Source organism: Pelobates fuscus, chromosome 5, assembly GCF_036172605.1.
Source record: "Pelobates fuscus isolate aPelFus1 chromosome 5, aPelFus1.pri, whole genome shotgun sequence".
In the NCBI taxonomy this organism is placed as follows: domain Eukaryota; kingdom Metazoa; phylum Chordata; class Amphibia; order Anura; family Pelobatidae; genus Pelobates; species Pelobates fuscus.
Window position 1 is genome coordinate 367,385,616 of NC_086321.1, and position 17,754 is coordinate 367,403,369.

Sequence of the window (17,754 nt, forward strand, 5' to 3'; positions counted from 1 at the left end):
TTTATATCTTAGGTCCTGGATAGGCAACCTTCGGCACTCCAGATGTTGTGGACTACATCCCCCATTATGCTCTTACACCCATAATGCTGGCAAAGCATCATGGGAGGTGTAGTCCAAAACATCTGGAGTGCCGAAGGTTGCCTATGCCTGTCTTAGGTTATGAATGAATATTTTGAATTGGGTTTCTCATGTCACTAGATACCCCCAACCACGTCTATATTCGTATGTCAAACCAAATGGCCATATAGATTGTATTTGTTTTCTTGTTACATCCTTTCCTAAAGCAGGTAAGGGCAGACATATCCTTCAACCCAAAGAGCGATTTTCTAGTTTTGATACAAATTATGACCTTCGATTTAATACATTTTCCAAATTAGTGAAACATTGAAGTCTATGGAAATGTTTGTAGAAAATTCCTTTGGAAAGTTATTTTAACAGTAATGAATCATTTGGAAGGCCTTTTAAATTGAGGATATTAGTCCACATAATCGACAGATAACACCTTATTGCCCCAACATTCCATTCTAATTTATTTACTAAGAATAATAATCTATTCTCTGTATACAAATGCGTTGGCTGTACACTGTACAATCATATTGAACTGTGCTTTGCCATTGGTAGATAGTGTACTAATCACTGCCCAACCATGTGGCAGTTAGCCTTCACTCTCTGTGTCTCTTTACTGTTTCTTTGGGTCGATACACAAACTTAAGCCCACATTTATTTTTCTTGATTCCCGTAGGAAAAGGTACATCACATTCATTAGGCCTCAGCCAACTGCAAACAAAAAAAGTTTTCTGTAGCAACATCCCTTTCCTAAGTACAAACCCGACTTGCCCCGGGAGATCTAATTGAGGTGTTTCACAAAACATAATTTAACTGTAGTTCAGTAGAAGAATTAGTAACTGAATTAGTTTTAGACATGTAGAATGGATTTCCAAGGTAAAGTCACCTACTTTGGGTTTATGACAAAAAAGTATAAGAATCACTGCTTTAGACTAAAGACTTGTTTAAGTGTGGCCCCTTTTCACCTCTGGTTCTTGTGTGATGAACATTTGTCTTTCGCAATTACGTCATCCACCCATTATACACTGTTGTGTAATATGTTTTATAAAGATGTGTTTTACTGTTTGATATCCATTTGTATCAGGAATACATAAAATTTATTCAGGTACTCCCATTAGCTCTCAACTCTCAGGCTGGTAAATCATTATACTGAAATTAAATATGAAAAAGACACAATACATAGTCATTTTTTGCTTGGAATTTATTTGCATCTAGAGCCCAGGATATTACATTACAGTCCCCCTATTTATAAAGCAGCCCATATTTTATGGACATCACTTGGAAATCATTTTAGTGTGTTCCTCTTCACTCTTCTACTTTCTGGAAGAAGGAAAAAAGTACAACAGGTTTAGTATACAATGGATGGATAAATAGACATGCATATACACTAGCTGGATAGAAAAACAAACTGGAATTGGGAACACATCTTTTACCTTGCCAACATCGCGACTCTTGGCTCGTAGCTTGTTGACCTGAGATTCAGCAATATCAGCCCGTTCTTCAGCTTCTTCCAATTCATGTTGGGTCTTCCTGAATCTGGACAAATGTACGTTTGTTTGTTCCTCCTAGAAGCCAAACAGGGCAACCAAGTGACTTACTGTGCTTGTTCAAATTATTGTAAATCTCAAACCCTTAAGCTTAATTGAAAAGGGGGTCCATTCATCTGCACAAAAATATTAAAACTTACTAATTCTTCTGCTTGTCTCTTGTAAGCTTTCACCTTCAGTTGCAGTTTGTCTACCAGGTCCTGCAACCTGAAGACATTCTTCTTGTCCTCTTCAGACTGCAAAACACAAGAGCTGTTTGAGTAACTAGGTTTACCAACACAGAGCATATATGCACTAGGAGCGTTGTGCCCATATAGATGTACAATACACAAGCTATAATCATGCCATGACACAACATGTACAACTTGACAAAGCCATGCATGTCCTATATATACCCCTTTATGACTATATACCCCTTCAAGAGGTATTCTGCCTACTTTTCCAACCATATTTAAAGCAACACCCAGGGCACTCTCCTCAAATTCCAGACTCTGCCTCGTATTTCTGGCCTTCGACATTCCCCTTATGTGTTAAGCCACCTCTCCACATATTTTGAACCATGTTTCCCCCTCATATTTCCCCTCCCCTCTCCCTTCCAGCCTCTATATCCACCTCCCCACCCAAGTATTGCAGACTCCCTAACGTATTCCAGCATATATGTGTGTGCCTACAAGTTTGGCTGATGGTCTCATCCCAAGTGGTATAAGATGCAAAATGCTCCCAGTCGGTGTGTCTGCTGAAAGCACAGGCCACAATATCTGCTCCCATATATGTACTGGTGTTTTAAGTCTGTCCACCAGAAAAGTATGTGGCATTATCTTTAGCACCGGTGCTCTGAGGTGGAACACAAGCGGACCTAATGGGCAGTGAATCTAATATTCTCTCCCCAAACTGTCCATAAAATAAAACTATGTAGTGCTCTTTCTCAAACTTGTGTTGCATGGTAGACTCATGCCACTCAAAGGCTTTATTGATTGTCAGTCTGTAAGTGACTTTGTACCTGGTAGGTCAATTCCTTCACTCTTCTCTCATACTTTCGTACACCTTTGATGGCATCAGAGCCTCTCTTCTGTTCAGCATCAAGCTCATTTTCAAGTTCACGAATCTGTTACATATAACAGTTATACTTATGACACTTGATCTCAACATGTGTATTTGCAAAAGCAGCATTACAATATTTAATTTGAGGATTTAATTTATAGGATTGTAAAATACAAATGTTACCCTGCTCTCCAACTTCTGGAGTTGTTTCTTTCCTCCTTTAAGTGCCAGCTGCTCGGCCTCATCCAGACGATGCTGAAGATCCTTAACTGTCTGCTCCAGGTTCTTCTTCATCCTCTCAAGGTGAGCACTGGTGTCTTGTTCCTTCTTTAATTCCTCTGCCATCATGGCAGCCTGAGGCAGTCAACAAATACATATTTATTCACAATGTTTTTGACAGAATGCAATATAATATAATATGCTCTAATGAGAATTATCACCTTTAACTAAGATCTAATTCTACAAGATTGTTTAGATTATAGAGTTGGATTCTTACATGGAGAACAGCAATAATGTAAACATTGACCAGCACTACATCTTTCTTTTATAACCATAAATCTCAATATCATTATTGTCATGAATAAAATGCCAACCTCTGTAGAACACACGATTAAATGATACAATGAAAATCTTCATAATAAAATTAAATAAGGACTTCGCTTACATCTGTGATGGCTTTCTTAGCTTTTTCATCTGCATTCCTGGCCTCTTGGACAGACTCTTCTACTTCACTTTGAAGTTGAGACACGTCAGACTCGATCTTCTTTTTGGTGTTGATCAGACTGGTGTTCTAAAAATATTGTGTCAAGAAAGTGAGAAAAACCCAGAACTCAATGAATAAAATGTTTGTGAAGTCTAGTATGATGACCAGTACTCACCTGAGTGTGGAGCAGCTGAACACGTTCTGTGACATCAAGAAGTTCTTGTTCTGCCACTTTGCGTCCACGCTCAGTCTGTTCCAGTGCAGACCTCATTTCTTCAATTTCAGCAGTCATGAGGTTGTTGCGTCTTTCAACAATAGCCAACTGTTCCTTCAAATCATCATTTCCTCTAACAGCATCATCAAGATGCAGTTGGACATCCTGTGTACCATGAAAGCTGTGTTATTATCAAACAAATATGTGTACAAGGTTAGCCTCTATTTTTACAGGAATTTACCTTAAGTTGCCCCTGTACATTCCTGAGTTGTTTCTGTGCTTCTGCAGCCTGGCGGTTGGCATGGCTTAGCTGAATCTCCATCTCATTAAGATCTCCTTCCATCTTTTTCTTGAGTCGGAGAGCATCATTCCTACTTCTGACCTCTGCATCCAGGGAGCTCTGCAAAGACTCTAGAGCTCTCTGGCTGTTCCTCTTCAGCTGTTCAATCTCTTCATCCTTTTCTGCAACCTTTCTATCCACCTCAGCCTTTACTTGATTTAACTCAAGTTGGACACGAAGTATTTTTGCCTCCTCATGCTCCAGAGATCCCTGTATGTATATATTTAGATTTATTTTTAGAGAAATGAAAGATGCACTAGATGAACATACTTTTTACCATTGTTAAAATTCTACTTGCCTCTGCTTCTTCCAGGGCTGATTGTAGGTCAGATTTCTCCTGTTCAGTTTGCTTTTTGGATTTTTCTAATTCATGGATCGTCTTTCCAGACTCTGCAAGTTGTTCTGTTAGATCAGAGATCTCCTCTGGAAAAAGAAAATGGTGGGGATAGGATTATGTACAATGTATTATATATATATATATATATATATATATATATATATATATATATATATATGTGTGTGTGTGTGTTCGGGGCATAATGCTGTAACGAGTTGTATAGTGGGTATATATATATGTATATACACACACACATTGTTCCTGCAAATTATGTTAACCTATTGAGGATAGAGGGAGGAAAACCACCTTCATTGAACCCAATTTTTCAACCTCTGGATTATACATACGTTGAAGGTTCTTGTTCTCTCTCTTGAGAGTCTCAAGATGGTCCAGAGCCTCCTCATAGGAATTCTTCATCTTGAAGACCTCTGTGCTTAGAGACCTGGACTCCTTCTGAGAGGCTTCCAGTTCTGCCTGAGCTTCTTCATACTTCTGCTTCCATTCAGACAAAACCTAAGTAATTTAATCAAGTGTCATTATAAAACCCATCAATACAGTCTGTGTTTACAGATAGATACTAGAGTGGTTTTAATTAAATAAATAAAAACCTTGTCAAAGTTCCTCTGCTTCTTATCAAGAGCTGCACAGGCGGAGTTGGAGCGCTCTACGTCAACCATGAGGTCTTCCACCTCTCCTTGGAGTCTCTGTTTGGTCTTTTCCAGAGATGCACACTTCGAGTTAACAGCCTCAATTTGCTCCTCAGCTTCCTGGAGACGCTGGGCAAGCTTCTTCCTGTTATTAATACATACTATGAGACCTTTGAATATTAAATGCAATATATGCATATATTTACAAAGGGGAGGCTATTGTTACAATTTTTTTTTACCAACAAGTATTAGACAATACAAATCTGTTTGGTAAAAACACACAGTAGTTATTTTAATTAGTAACACTGTTTAAAATAATATTCAAACTATGGCTTCTATCTGTTGAGACTATCCACTATAAAAGTAGTGAAAATTCCTGGTCCTTGTCTTCTGGAGGCAAAGGGGTGCCCCGATACTTCACCATTGGTTAGCCAAGGTCAAAGAGATTAGGCAAATGAGGGCCTAATGGCTTCTCTGCATGATAAAACCTGCAAATTCAACACAATCTGGTTCCTTTGGCTAGATTACATGACTGAGATGGAAAACCCAGGCTGAGCACCTCCCAGATGGTACTTTATAGTGCTATCGTCCTCTCCTTCCCATTTCCCATTGTCTAGCGTACAGCATCAATGGCAAGTCCATTCAATACTGATGAGAATTGTTCTACTTTAATATCTTTTGGCTGCCCGCTAACTATATAATAAATGTAGGTTCCCAAATATATTGGTGTGTTCTGATGATAAAAAAAGATCAACGTGATATCTCGCCCTAGGGAAATACAGGTTTTCATATACTATGACTATAGACTATTTTAAAGCTCAGATAAAGAAGAGCAAAATGTATTTAACCTTAAATGATATACTACAATCAAGATTGTATACATAAAACTCCATGTTTATGGTTAACGTACTTGGCTTCCTCCAATTCTTCTGTGCGCTGAATTGCATCAGTCTCGTATTTTGTCCTCCATTGGGCAACTTCCCCGTTGGCTTTGGACAGAGCTCTTTGCAGCTCACCCTTGGCTTCTTGTTCCTCTTCAAATTGTTCTCTGAGAAGGTCACAGTCATGTCGGGCTGATTGCAATGCATGAGCGAGGGCATTTTTGGCCTTAAGGATGAGTTAGTAGTAAATAATGAAATGTAAATATATTTTAGAAATTAATTTGTTACCAACTTAGGTTCTAAATCATGGAAATAGTTAAATAGTAGACTGATTTAATGGTTTTAATAAATTAATTGTGGATTACAATTGTTTTTTTTTTTTTATATTAGATTTTTCAAAACTAATTACCTTTGTCTCTTCCTCTAGATGGCGTTTCAGTTCTTCTATTTGTTGGGTGAAAGCCTGTTTGCCTCTGGAGAGCTGAGAAACTAAAGATTCTTTTTCTTCCAACTGACGAGAGAATTCCCCTAATGAATACAATGAACATGACGCTAAGTACATGCTTCCAAGTTTATTTCATTCTTATAGAAATCGTTAAAGGAACACTTTACAAAATACAAAGGAATACAAAGATGTGTCCCCCCCCCCGTCTGTCCGTTCATGAAATGGTTAAAAAACTCTTACAGTCACTGTCTGGTAGACAGCCACTGGAGGCACTTTAGTTTCTCTAAAAATGCAATGTTTTGCATGGCAAGGCTAAGGGGAACAGGAACACTGCATCCAGACCACTTCAATGAGATTAAGTGGTCTGGGAGCCTATAGTGTCCCCTTAAAGCACAGACCTACCGTTTTCTGTTTGAAGACGGGCTTTATGAGCATTGATGTCATTAATTACTCGAAGGTGCTCCTCCTCTTTAGCCTTCACTTCACTATATTGGTCCTCTAATGTCCTGGATATTTTCTCAAGATTTGCCTTTTGACAAGCAAAAAAAAAAAAAAAACAGGTTGTTTTTTTCTGATATGTTGCAATTGAAAAATAAATTAGATTCTCTCTCTATTTTTTTAAAAATTTTTATAAATAACTTTTTATTTTATTTTATTTAACATATCCAAAGTACACACCTTGGCTTTGGAGACAGAGTCCATGTTACTGGCCAAATCATCTATCTCCATCTTCAGCTCACTCTTTTCCTTTTCCAGTTTCTGTTTAACACGTTGAAGGTTATCAATTTGTTCCCCAAGTTCTGCAACACTATCGGCGTGCTTCTTACGGAGGGCGGAGGCTGTGGCCTCATGCTGCAGAGTGGCTTCTTCTAGGTCGCGTCTCATCTTCTGGAATTCTGCTTCACGCTTCTTGTTCAGCTCAATCTGAACTGAGGTTGCTCCACCAGCTTCTTCCAGACGCTCACTGATCTCTTCAAGTTCTCTGGATAAGTCAGCACGTTGCTTCTCAGCTTTAGCTCTAGCTGCACGTTCTGCTTCAATTTCCTCTTCCAGCTCTTCAATACGGGCCTAGAGTGGTGAAAAAATAACATAAGTATAAACTAATAGGTATAAACTTTAATTTTTAAATGTAACAAAATCCTTTGTCATACTTTGGTTTGAAAGTTGTACCTGTAGCTCTTTAATTTTCTTCTGCAGCTGAGCACCCAGAGCCTGTTCATCTTCAATCTTGCTTTGCAGTTGGCTGATTTCAAAATCCTTCCTGTTTATTGAGAAGACACACACAATATGTATTATTGGGAACACAAATGTCATTTTGATACCAACAATCTTCAACTTCGTTGACGAACAGTCTTGAGCATTGGCGCATACAAACCAATTTCTCACTTTTTTTATTGAAATGTTACATGGAAAATTAATTTGGATGATATGCCAAAAAAAATCCTTTACTTTGATAAAAAAAATCTATAATTATACTCTAATTCAGTAAAAAATATTGTAGAAGTAAACATAAGAAATAGAAATAACCTGAGAAAATGATACGACAATATCTCAGAGAGATAGACTAAGACAGGCTTCCTCAAACTCTAGCCCTCCAGATGTTGCTGAACTACAACTCCCATGATTCTATGAATGAAGTAGATAGGCTGAGAATCATGTGAGTTGTAGTTCAGCAACATCTGGAGGGCCGGAGATTGGGGAAGCCTGGACTTAGAGGTGAGGACGAAATTGGAGAGAGTGAAATAAATTACCCATATTCACATAGATTACGGTTTGTATACTGTGATTGAAGCAGTGAGCTTTTTCTTACTTTTTAACTTTTTCATCTAGCTGCTGCCTGTCATTTTCTAAATCCATGGTAGATTCCTGCGCCAATTTCAGATCTCCCTCCAGCTTTCTCTTGGATCTCTCCAAATCCATGCGGAGCTTCTTCTCTTGCTCCAGCGAGCCCTCAAGCTGTTTGGAATAATTAAAATGTGCAGTTATAACTTGGCTCAAACCTGCAGAGTCTGTGATTTAAAGCTAGGGTTCAATATGTAACTATGACCTTTGACGACCTTATTGCAAAAATATTGTGTAGCTTCATACAGCAAATATATGTATATAATGTATAGCATTTGTAATGGGCTAGGATATCACAATGAGAATGCTGCATGATATGTACGTACATCATCTACTTGTTGTTCCAGCTTGGTTTTGGCTTTGGTGAGAGTGTTGACTTTGTCTTCTTCAGCTTGCAAGTCATCCAGAGTCTGCTGGTGGGCTTCCTGAAGGGCTTTCTTCTCCTTAGTTAGCTTAGCAATGCTCTCATCCAGAACAGCCATTTCTTCTGTAAGGTTTTTCACCTAGATTTAGACATTATTTAGATTATTCAATTTAGTCAAAGTTGTTGCCTAGACTAAAGTCAGACTTGACATGAAAATAATTTACCTATTATTATATCTAAATTTCTGGTGTTTTTTTCTTTGTATCAATGGACATATTAAATATCCTCATCATAAAACAATTTTTTTTTTATAACTAGAAGTTATACTAGAATGATGGATGGATAAAATAAATACATAATATTAATTACTTTGTTTTCTGTTGCATGTTTCTCCTTTTCAACCTTGGCCAATGTTAGCTCAAGGTCATCGATATCTTTCTTCAGTTCGGAACATTCATCTTCCAGTTTCCTCTTCTTGGCTGTTAGCTCAGCATTAGATTCCTCCTCATCTTCCAGCCTTTCATTAATTTCCTTGACCTTTGCTTCCAGTTGAATCTTGGCTTTAATGAGTCCCTCACATCTTTCTTCTGCATCTGACACCGCTTCTGATTCCTGTGGAAAAGTATTTTGATGACAACTATTTATTTATGGTTAAAAATATTGCAAAATTACTGATGAACTACATATTCGTACTTCTAGTGAATGTAAAAATCATTTTGAAATGGTCTTATATTCCCACTGGCAGATTTAGCAGAATATGTTATATAGTTCAGTATATTTTAAAATATTATGTATACATTCAAAAGGTTTTCTGAAAAGTCAACTACCTAACTGTAATGTTATAGCTGTTTTAAGTAACTTACAGATGCAACTTGGAGTTGTAGGTCATTCTTTTCCTGGAGGATGCCGACCATTTTCTCTTCTAGTTCCTTTCTCTTGGCTTCTGACTTCTGAAGAGCCTCCTTTGTCTTCTCAAACTCTTCCTTCATGTTGGCCATTTCCTTCTCAGATTCTGCACTCTTCAGAAGAGGCTTGATCTTGAAGTACAGCTTCATCCATGGCCAATGTTTGACGTTCATGAATGAGCGGACATTGTACTGGATACAGAAGACAGATTCCCTAAAATAAATGTCATGGATTAAATTTATCATATGAACCCAACATTTATTGTATAGGTAATATATTTGTATGTTTATAATATAGGGGTGTAAAGTACCTCCTCTCCATCATCCTCTTAAACTCTACTCTCATGAGGTATCCTCTGCACATAGCCTGCGTACGAGTGATCAGCTGAGCTAATTTGTCATCTCGCATCTCTTCAAGGGTACCCAAGAGACCAGCTTTGAAGAACACCTTTAGTTATAACAATCAAAACACATTGTTTCAGTAACATTCTGGGATGTGTATAATATTAATTATAATATTTACAATGTATTATACAATTTAAGAATAGCTTAAATTAGCTGAGATTATATTTTATAATCCTAGCAATTATTAGACTCCAGTTACACTATTTACCTTGGTGTGACCAAATCTGTACTGAGTATGGTCAACATCAATGGATCCAAGAAGTTTCTCTGAAGCTTTCTTGCTGTCAATAAACTGACCATCTGGGATAGCACTGGCATTGAGGACCTTGTAACTGTTTTTAAAATGGAGAAATGCAAACTTTTGTTGTGTCTGACATTTATTGTATAAATACTCTTAAATATGCTACATTTAAGTTACCAAAAATCTTACGTGCTGTTTAAAGTTAAGAGTGAGTGAATAACTCATACCGTTGTTTGAAGTCAGCATATTGGATTCTGCTTGGGAATCCTTTCCTGCAAATTCTGATTCCCTCCAGGACACCATTACACCTGAGCTGATGCATAACCAGGTAGTGGTCCATCACACCTGGTAAAATAACAGCTCAATCAAAACTCCAGTATTTATGAAATTGCTTAAATTATGGCAGCACCTTTTGATGTAGAGTAATAGAAACATATTTATTTTTACTCACCTGGAGTTTTTGTCTCATTGGGGATCAGACAACGTACAAAGTGGGGATGAGTGCTTCTCAGGTTGGTCATCAGTTTGTTCAGATTCTCCTGTAGATTGAAGATATTATGTAATGTCAACATCTTCAACAATTGCAAAAATATAGGAATGGGTGGGGAAACTTTAATATTGCAATTACCCTAAAAAGAGCAGACACAGTCTGGAAAGAAGAGCCCTTCTTCTTACCCCCCTTCTTGCCACCAGTTTCTGAAGGAGAAATATTTTTTTTATTTAGTAGGATTAGTAGTTTATGATATCACCCTATTATTACAATATTACAGAGAAGCAATACTATAGACATGCTGACATGGAAAAAAAACATATTGTGTCCTCATCAAGATTACCTACCTTGGTCTGCAGCAAAAGAGGAGTACAGTAATGAGAGCAGCTTCACAGAAGACTTAATGTACAGCCCAATGACTGTTTCATTCAGTGGGTCCTTGTTCTTGTCCAGCCAGCCACTGATGTTGTAATCCACTGTTCCAGCATAGTGGACAAGGGAGAAATGAGCATCGGCTTTGCCTTTACCAGGTTTTGGTTTCTGGAAGTTGTTGGACTTGCCAAGATGCTGATCATACAGTTTATTGGTGAATGAAGTGTCCGTTGCCTTGGGGAACATGCACTCCTCTTCAAGGATGGAGAAGATGCCCATTGGCTATTGATTATACCATTAAAACAGTCAATGAATGGAACAATGCTTTAACACAGTGGTTCCCAAACCAGTCCTCATGGCCCACCAACAGTCCACGATTTATGTATTTCCCTGTTTTATTCCAATGGAGATACTAACAAAACCTGGACTGTTGGTGGGTCTTGAGAACTGGTTTGGGAAACTCTGCTTTAACACATATATTAATTGGTCAATTTCTCTATGGGAATATGTTTAAATAAATTGTGTATATAATTTTGTTTTGGTTTTGATTTGTAATTATTTTTAACTTCAATATCATCTGAAGGTTTTTTCTTGTGCTACAAGTGTTGTACTCATAATGAGAGATGCTGTGTTTTGAAAGATAACTTCTAGCGAACATTATTCTTTACCTTCTCTATAAGCTCAATGCAGGCTGCCAAGTCCATGCCGAAGTCAATGAACTCCCACTCAATCCCTTCCTTCTTGTATTCCTCTTGTTCTAAGACGAACATGTGGTGATTGAAGAACTGTTGCAGTTTCTCATTGGTGAAGTTGATACACAACTGCTCCAAACTGTTGAACTGATTAAGAAAAAATACAAATCATACATGTAAGTATCATATAATGTCACATTTTAAATATCTCATGTATGATTTGCCACAGACATATTATGTCATAATTCTTACATCAAAGATTTCAAAGCCGGCAATGTCCAAGACACCAATGTAGTGCTGTCTTGGCTGTTTGGTGTCCAACTGTTGGTTAATACGGATGACCATCCACAAGAACATCTTTTCATAGACTGACTTACTCAGGGCACCCACTGAGTTGTTAACCTTTCAACAAATAAAAAAAATCATTACAAGCAATGATGACTTTTTCACTCATGTTTGGCAGATATTGCACTGAAATTACCTGTTGCACAGTTTGACCTTTGGTCACAAATTCATTCCCAACTTTGACTCTTGGGTAGCACAAGGCCTTAAGTAGATCGGCAGAGTTGAGACCCATAAGGTAGGAAATTTTGTCAGCCACTGAAAGATAGTTAAGAAAAATACATTGTTATTCCCTGTTTGTGAAGCTACAGTAAGGCCACTTACTGTATCTAAGGGTGATGCTCAGATTTCCCAAGTTAAAACCTTACCTGAAAACAACATCATTCAGGTTTTCTTGAATTACTAACCCTTCACCCATAATATAATTTACATACCAGAAATGTATTGTAACAGCTGTTAATGAAGGGTAAGAAAATGTGACAATTAAAACACTTTGGGAAGAGATATATATTTACTGTTATTTGAATGCACTGACAATTCACTGTATGTCCATGGGTAATCCATTGGGTAATGTCCTATTTTTACCTTCTGTGCCATCTGGCTCAGCCTGCTCCTCTCTTTGTTTCTGCTTGAATTTCATGTTGCCATGGTGCATGACTGCTCCCGTCAGTTTGTAGATTCCCATTTTCTCATCAGAATTGAAACCCAGGATGTCAATGGCTTCCTGTGAAAACATGGAGTTGGGAAAATATTTATCATGGTGCAGAATGGAAACATGACATCAGAACATACATGATGTTGAAGGAACGTACATCAGTGGCCATCAGTTCCTCTTGGTCATCAATGCTGGCCACTGTGATTTCACCTTGGCTGACAAGTGGGAAGTCATATGGGTTGGTTGTAATCAGCAGCTGGTCTGTAAAATATGAAACATGAAACATATATTTTTGCAAATTCAAACCCCCCACTTCACATCTTTGTTCTTTCTTTCTTTTTTGGTATGAAACAAACCAAAGAAAACAGTAATGACAAAGACAATTGTAAGTAGCAAGTTCAAAATCAAGTATATATGAAGTAGATAATTGTATAAAAAGTATCTGTCCCCAAAGTTATGTGACTGAGTTCATAACATTATTTGTTTAGCAAATCTCTAAATGTTCCATTACACCTATTAATTACTTTCTTAGGATATAAATCTTAACGTTTTTTTTTGTTTTTTTTTACCAATCAACTCTGGTTTCTTGTTGGACATGACTTGGTAGAAGATGTGGTAGCTCCTCTCAGCTGACAACTGGAATGTGACTCTGGATTTTTCCAGAAGATCTAGTTAAATAAATATAAGTGTTAGGTGAAAATTACAATTCATTTCCTCAAGGTGTTCTTAATTCCTTAACTTACATGTTTCAATGTCTGCAGAGGATAGTTTTCCTGTTGCACCAAAGTGAATTCTGATGAATTTACCCTACACATATCAAACATAAACAATCTAATTAAAACAGAAAAATTATTGATGTCAGATTTACTTGTTTACGTAAGAAACAGGAGGTTTATTGCCGTTTGCACTGAAATGTGAAATGTTGTGCTATGATCGCTAGACTGCATTAGAAACATCGTGTTCGTGTTCGTGTTTGTGGCTATCTGGACAACTATAACGTTGGTGTTGATGTACAACAATGATTGGTGATCTGCTTAAAGAGTCAGTGTTCAAATGCAAATAATTTAATTTTTTTTTAAGTGTCTTTTAATTAATGAAAATGAAGATGCTCTGTAATCGACATAAATCAGGAAGTTGAAATGACATAATGTTAAAACTGGATAAAAAAATAACATTCTATTCATGTGAGTTAAGCTGGTTTGTGAGAGACGAGTTACAAAAAAAATAAAAAGGTTTCTATCTTTCAATGACGGTGTAGCCGACGTGGTCAGACTTACGAAGCGGGATGAGTTGTCATTCCTCACGGTCTTGGCATTGCCAAAGGCTTCCAGCAGAGGGTTAGCCTGGATGATTTGATCTTCCAGAGTGCCCTAGAAAAAGGAATATTATATACTCATTAAATATATTTTTATGGATGTTGATAAAGCACGAGTAAAATCTTAGGTGTATTAAGGGTTTGGTTTAATTTAAAATAGCAGGGTATAAATAATAAGTATGGCTTTTAAATAACCTGCTATATATTTCAAGAAACCAACCTTGCTCTTCTCCGCCTCCTTTTGCTTCTTGTCTCCAGTAGCTGCAATTGTTGCAAAGTACTGGATGACGCGTTTCGTGTTCACAGTCTTCCCAGCACCAGATTCTCCGCTGGGGAATACAAATAGATAAAGAGAGAAAGATATAATTGCAAAAAAAATAAAAAAATAGCACAGAAATTAAATCTAATTTAGGGCTATTTTCTTGGTGATGCCGATATCAAAATATACTGGGGGTTATTATGGGAGCTTTCCCAATAAAATCCATTGGAACACTGCTGTTGATGACTCCTCATTTAGAACTTTGTTCCAAAATCGCTCTTTGTAGATAAAACCTAGTATCACCCTAATGAAATATATATTTTAATGAATCATTATTTGATATAAAATATAAATAAAAGAATATGATTTTTTTTCTGTTTTGTTTTTAAAAAGATTTTATAAATTAAGATTATTTCACGATTATTGCTCAAACATGATTTTTTTTTTTGCCCCATAGGTTTAATTAATAATTAGAAAATCCTAATGTGAAACTTACGTAATTAGGACAGACTGATTTTCCCGATCTGTGAATAAAAATAAAAATAAAGTGTGTTCTATGAAATGTTATCACATATTTTATTCACATATCTCGAAATGTAAAAGCTGAATTACTAAAGTATATACTTAGTATATTGTTTATACGTGCACTGTATATTTATTTATATATTTATACTAAAATATATATTTATATATATATATAAATCAGTTTGAGCACAAAGGTTCGCTTCTCTTTCGAACTATCAATTATATTTCCGATTGTTTTGTTACATTATTACTGTGGCTAGATAATTGTTAGGGCTGCTTACCAGTTAACATGAACTGATAGGCGTTATCAGAGATGGAGAAGATGTGAGGTGGGGCTTCCTGACGCTTTTTGCCTCTGTAAGCATTGACCACCTCGGGGTTGTACACAGGCAGCCATTTGTAGGGGTTGACTGTAGCACAGAACAGGCCGGAATAGGTCTAAAGTGAACATGGAATAAATAAATAGGTGTTAGATCGTAGCTAATCATAGACACAGTTTGTTTTATTTCACAAAAACGTTATTTATTTCTGCAACTATTCATGGTTACGATATACAAATACATACAACCAGAACAATTGTTGTTAAAGCTGTAATTATGAATTATAGTAACATCTGAGCTATTGTGAATCAAATTGATAGAAACTTCCAAAGTCAAAGTTGAAAAAAACTTCCTTTTTAATAAAAAAAATATTTTGAACAAAGCATTTGAAATTTATTTATGCTGCAATTCCATTAAATGTCAGTATGTTATATGATTTGTATTTAAATAAAAAGACAATCCTGTTAATAGTCATATGTTTTCAGGGTGCTTGCTTGTAAAAAATGATTAATAATAGGAAAAACATTTACAAATGATTGTTCAATTCCCATGTTTGTTTGGCAGATCTATACCCAATGGTCTTTTGTTTAAGTTTTGGGTTTGTGTCCTATTTAGCCAATGTAAGTGCCCCTAAAGAACAAGAGTCCTTACGTAGATCATCCAGGCTGCGTAACGCTCTTTGAGGTTATACAGGACGGAGGGTTCATTCAAGTGGGTCATCATGGCCATGTCTTCAATCTTATCGTACTTGGGTGGGTTCATGGGAAAGACTTCATCATCCTTCACCGTTGCAGTCTAAGTCAAAGAACACATATACTATCAGAAGTATATACTTAATGAAAAGCTGGACATATATGTAATTCTCCTTGGATGACATTGCTCTCTCAACTTATTAGAATATATATTTCTCTAGTTTAGGAAGCCACAAGGTTTAAAAAAACATCTGAATTAAAATTGTTCTAATACCTCTCTATGTTAGTGTTTCCAGCCTTAACGAATGACACATTGCAACTTACCGTGTTGTCTTCTTTCTTCACAGTGACTTTGCCACCTTCTCTGCTTTGAATGATGCCCTTCACGTACATCTGCTTCGGGTCTATCACGAAGTATGATGTTTTGGCATCAAACGGTCGGTTCTGTGCCTCAATCCTCTCCTTGTCTGATTTTCGGAGGAATTGGGCTGCCTCCCCAAATGCAGCCATCTCACCGTCACCCATGGCTGGTGGTTTACTACACAAGAGGAAAGATATATGCAGAACATAGTGAGTAGACTAATTTCCCTGGTTCTTGAGAAGTTCTATGTAAAGCAGGATTCCACAGCAGATTGCTGCTAATACACCAGTCATCATGGAAACCAATGGAATGTTCCTGCTGATTGTTCCAGTCTTAGAACTTTTCCCCAGAATTGCTCTTAAGCATTCAGCCACCATTTTTTTTTTCAAATATAAACTGCACATGCACAGGAACATCAATTCGATCCCTACATGGTAGAGTACTTAACTTTAAAAGTGTTTAATAGGGTTATTTTTGTTTTGTTCCCAGGAATGAAAATTAACTGTTAGTGGTGTGAACTGTAGTTATTTGTTCAATAGATGTAGTTGTGCTAATTTAGTTGTATTCTCCATTAGCACAATTAGTTACACAATAAACACAATTAATGGGACTTTTCTGCGTTTGATTCTCATATTTTTTTCATTTTTTGTTTAGGTCACTCGACAGACATACCTTTAATATCCTTCTTGGGTGAGAAAAATGTGAAATGGAACCAAGCTGTAAAAGAAATGCAGGTAGGATTTGCTTAATTGTTTTTCACATGTTTCAGATTACGATTCATTTTTAATTTAATGGCAAAATTAAAGCACAACATCATGTTAAAATTCCTTACTATACTCGGTACTTTATAAATATGTGAATGTGCTTCAATAAATCGACTCAACGTGCCATGGAAGGGACAGAATGTATTCATGTAATGAATTTCTGCATACATATATAATTTTGTGCAATTAAAATTTGATTTTTTTGAGTGTGTATAACAGAGCGCCACAATACTCACTATACTCACAGTAATGTGTCTTTAAACCCCTTTTATATAAATAAGATACATTGTTCTTGTTCTTAATTACATTTTAGTTGCACAAATTGTTCTAAGTAAGTCATTTGCATTTTCTCAGAACTACCATGCCCCCGGACACACCCCCTCCCCTAAAATTAAAGTGTCCGCTTGAAATATTTGGAAGTATGTGTATCCCATATGGAGCTATATATGGAGTTTTTTTTTACATAGTTATTAGTAATATTAAAATACAGGTTTTAAAGTTCAATGCCTGCATGTAGACAAACTAAATAATAATTCATGGGCAAAATGATTCTTCAAGCTATATTAAGTTCCAGTGGCATTCACTGAAATTTTTGACACAGTGCAGCTTCAGTATGTTAGATTGCCAGTGTATACTAGACACTGCAACATTGTTATGCTATTTCTTTTTGGGTGTAATTAAACAAAGCAGTGATTGGCCCCCCTACTAGTGTTGGACTACATTACTCCATCAAAATCAGGGGAGGGGGGCGATGTTGGGTGCCCTTCTTCTAGAGCAGGGCTTCCCAACCCAGTTCTCAGGTACCCCCTAACAGTCCAGGATTTAGGAATTACCCTGTTATGTCTAAAGTGTTTTTTTTTTCTTTCTAAAAAGACTTTAAACACAACTGGGTAATCCCTAAATCCAGGACTGTTAGGGGGTACTTTAGGACCGGGTTGTGAACCCATGTTCACAATGTAAAGGATTATAAAATATATTAGCAAGTGCCT

General features: G+C 36.8%; 1 protein-coding gene across 1 annotated transcript; it reads right to left on the reverse strand.

Annotated features, from left to right (window-relative positions):
* Positions 1-1,249: 1,249 nt before the first annotated feature.
* On the reverse strand, positions 1,250-16,718 carry LOC134611846 (myosin-1B-like). The gene is made up of 40 exons (XM_063456110.1): positions 16,674-16,718; positions 15,965-16,178; positions 15,600-15,743; positions 14,910-15,066; positions 14,600-14,627; positions 14,065-14,173; positions 13,807-13,899; positions 13,273-13,336; positions 13,099-13,197; positions 12,687-12,790; positions 12,460-12,598; positions 12,014-12,132; positions 11,785-11,934; positions 11,509-11,679; positions 10,816-11,122; positions 10,607-10,674; positions 10,430-10,517; positions 10,206-10,323; positions 9,946-10,069; positions 9,644-9,780; positions 9,291-9,546; positions 8,797-9,039; positions 8,390-8,566; positions 8,032-8,177; positions 7,392-7,482; positions 6,900-7,289; positions 6,624-6,750; positions 6,186-6,304; positions 5,806-6,002; positions 4,857-5,040; positions 4,596-4,761; positions 4,210-4,334; positions 3,813-4,121; positions 3,533-3,736; positions 3,319-3,444; positions 2,838-3,008; positions 2,614-2,718; positions 1,754-1,849; positions 1,500-1,631; positions 1,250-1,386 (listed from the first exon to the last, which is right to left on the reverse strand). The coding sequence occupies exons 2-40, from the start codon at positions 16,163-16,165 to the stop codon at positions 1,372-1,374; spliced, it is 5,799 nt and encodes a 1,932-aa protein (XP_063312180.1). The 5' UTR covers positions 16,166-16,178; positions 16,674-16,718; the 3' UTR covers positions 1,250-1,371.
* Between the last annotated feature and the right edge of the window lie 1,036 nt (positions 16,719-17,754).

What these genes read in the sequence shown, in the direction of transcription:
- LOC134611846 (XM_063456110.1), bottom strand. Translation starts at nt 16,165, where the DNA reads ATGGGTGACGGTGAGATGGCTGCATTTGGGGAGGCAGCCCAATTCCTC. An exon ending in TGAGCCAGATGGCACAGAAG is followed by an intron (nt 12,133 to 12,459) that starts GTAAAAATAGGA and finishes ACTATCTTTCAG; the next exon opens with TGGCTGACAAAATTTCCTAC. An exon ending in AGAGACAAGCAGAAGAATTA is followed by an intron (nt 1,632 to 1,753) that starts GTAAGTTTTAAT and finishes TTTGGCTTCTAG; the next exon opens with GAGGAACAAACAAACGTACA.